At 44.3% G+C, this 7,155-nt stretch overlaps 1 protein-coding gene across 1 annotated transcript; it reads right to left on the bottom strand.

Annotated features, from left to right (window-relative positions):
- Positions 1-311: 311 nt before the first annotated feature.
- On the bottom strand, positions 312-6,318 carry LOC307240290 (beta-galactosidase-1-like protein 2; the record flags this gene model as incomplete). The annotated part of the gene is made up of 19 exons (XM_080014028.1): positions 312-398; positions 492-608; positions 1,074-1,185; positions 1,278-1,365; positions 1,474-1,552; positions 1,665-1,736; positions 2,044-2,190; positions 2,916-3,022; positions 3,135-3,215; positions 3,339-3,476; positions 3,619-3,703; positions 3,833-3,897; positions 3,981-4,062; positions 4,232-4,324; positions 4,414-4,522; positions 5,027-5,122; positions 5,635-5,703; positions 5,789-5,974; positions 6,227-6,318. The coding sequence occupies 19 exons, from the start codon at positions 6,316-6,318 to the stop codon at positions 312-314; spliced, it is 1,905 nt and encodes a 634-aa protein (XP_079870154.1).
- Positions 6,319-7,155: the final 837 nt, after the last annotated feature.

The following is a 7,155-nucleotide window of genomic DNA, read 5'->3' as shown; positions in this document are numbered from 1 at the left end:
TAATATTTTTGTGTAAATACTTTACTTGTAAATAATAAAACCCGCATATGGGGAGACCACATTTGCCACATTATAACACGTTTTATGCGTGCAAACCCCCCCCCCCCTATATCGCTGATTTCAATTTTGTTTCGTTCACCCAAGTCTAATTCATTTCACCTGCCAGTGGTTTTAATGTTGTAGCTGATCGGTGTAGATATAACAATGATAGTAAGCAACTGGTAAAAAAAAACAAAAAAAACATACATTCAAACAAAAGAAAAAAAACTAAAACGTTGCTCCGGACTCCATTAGCAGCTGCGGTAGGACAATCACTGGATTTCTACGGCCATACCAAGATCAGGCGTCTCCTCAAACTGGATCTTGTAGTCAGCCTCTTGCTCCTCAAACACGATGATCTAAGTCACACAAACAGATGAGGTTGGTTCAGAGTGAGCTGGAGGAGGATGGAGAAAGACCTGACGTATACGCTGTCCTCATCATGGCCCTACCTGGTTGATTCCACTGTTGAGGAGGGGACCTGGGAGATAGAGCGCCTGCTGGGGCCCAATGGACCAGTAACGGCCCAAGTTCAGCCCGTTGACGAACACCACGCCTTTTCCCCAGCTCTATGGAGTAAAGCAAGTTTGGCTTTGTAACCCAAACGTTGTGTCGTGCTGCTACAGTCAACCTGTCTCGGCTGCGTCCTGGACTCCCCGTTTGTGTCTTTGTCTCTCTCTCTGCATATATATATATATATATATATATATATATATATATATATATACACATATATATTCTCTGTCCTCAGTTACCATTTTTGGAAATTTTTAGTCTTTTGTCCACCCTACAATCCGTTGTTTATCTTGACCCTGTTCAAATACATCTTTACTAAGCTTTTCTCAGCCCCTTTATTTACCTGTGCAAACCTTTTGGTTGAAACTTTTACCTGCCTCTCCCTGTGTATCTGCACTGGGATCCTCGAATGTCTTACTGGGTTCGGGCCTTGCGATACACCTCATCCGAAACAACATTATGCATCTATGTACGGAGTATGGAAAAACTGCAAAGACCACAAATTGGCATTCACTCACTGGTAGCTTTACAAACGTGTCACTGGGATAACCGTAGACGAACAACCTGCCCATGAAAAATCCTGGGAAGCTGGGAACATTGGGCAGAGTCTTCCACGGTGCCTGGTAAAGACTGATACAAAGCATTTGTTTACAAAGATTAAATCATTATAATAGTTACAAGAGTGATATCGCAGTGCTTCTAGTTTAATAAAGCATACTAACCTATCAATAAAGCTGGCTTTCATGTCCAGGCTGTATATTGTGAAATGCCGAAGGGGCATATTATTTAATAAAATGTCACCCACAATGCCTGCAAGAAATATTAAAATTAGCTTCCACACTCATATGTAGGGCCACAACTGAACGCTGGAGTGTTTTCATAGCATCTTCTGCATTAAAAACCGGAACTGGCCAGCACCTTTGCGCTGCTCGTCGAGGCCTTTGCCGTGGTGCACCCGACCGCAGTTCTCCACCAAGAAGCTCAGCGTCCGTTTTCCCTGTGAGGAGAAATATTTTATTTTGTCCGTCAGGTCCTTGAAACACGTCTCTTGGAACTGGTAATTACGATTGGTGGATATCCGCTTTCATTTTTCCAACCGAATGGCGTACCTTGCCATCAGGAACCGCCAACTCTAAGCTGCGGCGCTTGAAAAGACCAATGTATTCTCTGTTCACAAAGACCTTGGAGGAGAGAATCACTTTCACGTTTTTAACAGCTCAAAAACACAATGTGGTCAATAACTGCTTTCAAGGTATCAGGTGCTTCATAAAAGGTTTGTGGATTTTGTACATAAAAATGATAAACTAATAAAAACATTATTGATTTTAAGGTTATATATTGCCTTTAAGTTAAGAACAAATCTCTGCGTAATTTAAAAAGAATCAAGTATATGACACATTCATTCTTACTGTACAAATTTTAACTACATTTTTGGCTACAAGAGATATACTACAGGTGTATCCGGCGGCGTGGCGAAGAATGACTCACCAGGGCACGGTCTCGAACATTGTCTCCGGACCCGAGTAAGCCCCCACTGGTGATGGTGGTCTCATATAGTGTGTATCCATAGGACTGGCCATTTTGATTATTCACCGGTAGATTCTCCATGTTTACCGGTGTGGGCGACTGAAATGGCTTAAGAGAGAGAGCTGAAATCTAGACATCTGCACCCAATGTATACAGTATATATTTACTGTAAATATGCTGTATATAGATGGTGGACAGAAGATGAAATGCAACATGAAATAGAACTTTGAAATAAATCACAATTACAAATGCGGCTTCAATGCTGAGTAGCATTAGATCGATATAGCTATAATAGAGGTCCATCGATTAACACTTTATAGTCTGACGATTAGGTGCAAATTGCTGAAAAAAAACGTCTGAATTATTGAATTTGTCAATAGAGCAGTCGCATAAATCGTTGACAACATATGCCAAGCATGCACAAACTGCAAAGTGCAGCCTCGGAATTTGTCGCAGAAGTGAATCAGCTCCGCGGTGGTGCGCCGCGCGAACAAAAGCCACACATTGTGGGCTTCACAACGCTGGAATTGATCTCCCCTCCTGAGCTAACGCCCCCTATCTGGTGTGAACATCACTGGGCCTTCGAGGGAAGTTCTGGAGCAGAGAGTGCCAAATAGTTTCCCACCTCTTTCACCCCTCAAAGAAGTGACTGTAGGTTTTTTCTTCCTGAAGAATGGTGGCACTACTCCATTTTAGGTCCTTGATATGAATATGTTGCTCGGTGTTTCCGTGATGTAATTAATCCACTTGCCAATGTGTGGCTTTGTATTATGGAGATTTACCAGTGCATGGTACATACACAGATCCAGGCATTCTCTCCATACTGTACTTACTCCTTCAGTGAAGCTCAAGGCATCCCACAAGGATAGGTGGTGATACATGATGGCTGGTTCATAAGCCTCCCTATATTGCAGGGTGGGCATATCAGGCAGGTTCTCCCCTCCCACAAACAAAGCACAAAGTAGAAATAAAGCAAGGATATCATTGTTGTAGTATGTGTACACTATGGCATTATAAGTTAAATTCGGAAATATATGATGTGTCAAACTCACTGTTGTATCGACTAAATAGATCCTTAAGAAGATGGTACTTTGGAGTGTAATCCCCGGCCTCCGACAGAGGAGCATCATAATCTGCAAAGTAGAAAGCACTAGGGGAGACATATCTAACCTGTGCTGCCACTCACTGGTTGAAAAATGCAATGCATACGTTTACGCATTTTCCAATGAAGGCATCAAAAGTTATAGGAAACCGACCGTAGCTTTGGACCAACGCTTTGTAGGAAGGGTTGGCAAGTGCACCGCTCATGAAGCCAAAACTCGACCCTCCATGGAACATATAGAGATTGACAGACATGCCTCTTCTCAGAATGTCCCTGACAGTGGACACCATATCTGGCAAACAGAGAGAGAGAGAGAGAGAGAGAGAGAGAGATGGCACCACCTCACTGTGTGGCAGGACTGCTCGAAATAATGAATATTTTATCATGTGAAGGTGTCAATAATATCTATATAAAAACCCAAATGTCATAATTACCCTCTGGAGGGAGCACGTGATGGAGATCACCCCAGACATCGAATGAGCCCGTCCAGCAGTCCATCACCAGCATGGGGTTGTTCGGCTAACACACAGCAAAATTAGCTATAGATTAAAATGATAGTTCTCAGGCAAAATGTTGTGTTTTTTTTATTTCTGATTTGATTTCTGTGACGATGAATTCGGGGAGCCGATGAAAGGGCTTAAATAATACCTGCAGAGCGCTGAGATCCTGTACGGCCCTTGGATGTAGTTTCTGCAGCTTCAGCGTCCGGATGGCTAACGGAGAAAAAAGCATCAAATGTGTGTTTGTGAGTACCTGTCTCGTTTGTCCATGCGCCCGTGTGTGCACGTCACTTTACCTCCACTCACGCCTCCCGCCTTTAATCCGGTGGGGGTGTCTGATGTAAGCAACAGTTCACTGATTCCTCTGGACTCCAAAGCCTTTTTGAAGTAACACAGCAAAGCTTTTTTAAAGCTACAATAGTAGATTTAAGTGAAAATTTATATTCATATTTTCTGTGTGTGTGTAAGTGCGTGCGTGCGTGCGTGCGTGCGTGCGTGTGTGTGTGTGTGTGTGTGTGTGTGTGTTTGAAAGAAGCAAACCCATTACCTCCCTGATGAAGGGCATGTAACTTTCATCCTTTGCAACAGAACCATATTCATCCTCCAACTGCACTGCAATGATGGGACCCCCTTTCTTGAACTGAAACAGCCAATTTACAGACATTTACAGCCACCGCCTGAAGTGAGCCAACCGTGCGCTCATTTCAAACTCGGGACGACGACAATGACCTGCAGCGGGACAACCTTGGGGATGAGTTTGTCGAAGAAAGTGTTGACGGCCTCGGTGAAGCCTGGGTACGTTGTCCTCAGTCTCATGCTTCCGTCGCGAAGAAGCCAACTGCAACGAGACACAGAATGTTTCTCGAAAAGCTGGGGGCAAAGAACACAAGGTGTCAGTGTGCTGTGAGCGTATGTGAGGAGCTCTCTATGCAGGATATGGACAATGGAAACTGGAGGATATGGAGCCAGGACACATTGGTGGTGACCACTCTAACCGCCACTCCAACCACTCCGGACCGGTCCTGATTCTGACCACATCCCTACTGGAGGCGCAAAATACCCCTCTGCTGTCTAGTGCAACACTGCATGGTGTATCGTACATAACCTATGATTTGTCATGTTATGCTATTAATGTCGCCCATTCGGCATCCACGGCAGCCTGGTCATCCTGGACCGGGGATTCCTCCTTCTCTGGCCCATTCTCAAGGTTTCCTCGTTTTTTTTCCATTTCTATGCGAAATGTGACGTCTGCGAAGCCCTTTGAGACCGGAGTGTGATTAAGGGTTAAATAAATAAGCTTCACTTGACTTGAACCCAATCGACCACTGGTGCTTAGACATACCTTGGCAACCCTCCTAAGTCCAGCTCAGAGGAAATATACGGCCCTGGTCTCAGAATCACCCACAGTCCCAGCTCGGCAGCGAGGTTGATATAGGCTCTGGAATCAAAACACAGAATGCAATCAGAGAAATTGTTATTCTTTGCATGTGGTGCGGCGACATGTCTTCTGGCGTGGAAGTGTGCGACATTGTGCTTGACAACAACACTCGGCTGATTAGGCCGACACATTGCAACTGATCAGAGCCTTGGAGTTAATTGCTTTGAGAAGTTGCTGTTGTTGTCGAAATGCTGCTGTTGTCAGGTGGGTACATCTGCTCGCGCCCTCCTCTGAGCATTGGAGCCGAGATGACGACGATAAAAAACAAAACCCGATACCAGACACACAACGGGGGGGAATTCCCAAAGCACCCCGGAGCGAGCAGTATTACCAGGGGCACAGGGGGAGGGTGAAGTATCTTACTTATTCTTAGAAGAATGGACATTCTCGTTGATTAATAAGTGAGTTTGCAACAAGTGATACGACTCAAGTCACATTGAGACAAATAAGCTATGTGCTCTCAGAAAATATGGAGTGAAGGGTAACAACACGGTAAGAAAGCGAGTCCTTACACTATGTCCAGTTGCGTGTAGAAGTGGAAAACTCCCCTCTCTGGCTGGTGCAAGCTCCACGGCACGAATCTGCAAGGATACAGGATTTTTCCCTGTTGAAATTCACAACACTGAAGTATAGGGGTGGGAGGGGGTTGATTATCGGTTCACTTACGTCGTGAGGGTGTTGATGCCACAGGCCTTCATTTTCATCAGACGGTCCCTCCAGTACGCCCTGGGGACGCGGAAGTAGTGGACAGACCCCCCCAGTATGCAAAAAGGCTCCCCTTCCAGCGTGAACTGAGAGGAGCTGGCGTTCAGACCCACATTTCTGCTCATTCTCCTTCCCCCGGCCAACGTCCTGGGGAAGAATCGCACATTTGTGTCACACGCGCCGAGTCGTAAACATACACCATTGTGCTCAAATGGGAGCACGCAAATGGATCTCATAACCACATGCATCACGGTTCACTCGGAATTTGCATTGTTCATGCAAATTGACAAGTATCCCGTGTTCCCTACAACACAAATAAGCAGCAACCCATCTGAATTTTAGTCACATTGGACAAACGATGGCAAAACAATAATCAAAATACAAAGACAGCGAACTTACCCGAGATATCTGTACATGATGACTCCGAGGATGCTCAAACAAATCAGGGCACATTTCCTTTTGTGTACATTTCTTATCCTCAGAACAACCATGGGTGGACTCTTGAGATACTTTCCAAAGACATATAGGCACAAAATGACGTGAGTTGGGTAGAGAGGGAGCAAGGAGATGGAGAGCGAGAGAGAGAGAGAGAGAGAGAGAAAGAGAGAGAGAGAGAGGAGGGAGGGAGGGAGAGACAGAGGGAGAGAGAGAGAGAGAGGGAGGGAGGGAGGGACAGACAGAGGGAGAGAGAGAGAGAGAGAGAGAGAGAGAGAGGAGGGAGGGAGGGAGAGACAGAGGGAGAGAGAGAGATGCCTTTGAGCATCAGCACACAAATGAGTGTGACGCTTGCTTGTGGGTGTGTTGCGGGGCATAACCTTGGTAACCGACATGTAATTCAGGATTGTTTAGACCATTGTACATGGTTTTTTATTCCTTAACTTATATGTATTCATCATTTTTAGAATTATATATATTTTATAATTCTATCATATTTTTTCATTTTATATATTTTTAATTGATTCATATTTTATTATACAGGTTAACCAATTATCAGGTTTGTCACCAGCTTAAGTGCTGGAATTTGTTCTGTTTAAATATGAAATAGAAATGGGCCGCACCACAGTGTCGTCAGTTTCCTATTGGCGGTTCTTTATTCAGCGTGACATTCAATAACTTTTTTTCCATGAATTATTTCAGTTCCAACGTAACTCTGCATTAACAGCTGGAAAATAGTGTTTCGTGTTTGCGTTTAATGTTGAAAAAAAACAAAAAACTAAACTGTTTTACTTTCGCTGATCTTTGAAATACAGTCACTTATAAACCAGGAGAGCAAAACCTATCAAACCAAGACAGTTTGGAAAGCTGAGACTTTGAGATGCCACGAACGG

This window comes from Zeus faber (assembly GCF_960531495.2).
Source record: "Zeus faber genome assembly, chromosome: 14".
Classification (NCBI taxonomy): domain Eukaryota; kingdom Metazoa; phylum Chordata; class Actinopteri; order Zeiformes; family Zeidae; genus Zeus; species Zeus faber.
This window is presented reverse-complemented; position numbering and strand designations above follow the sequence as displayed.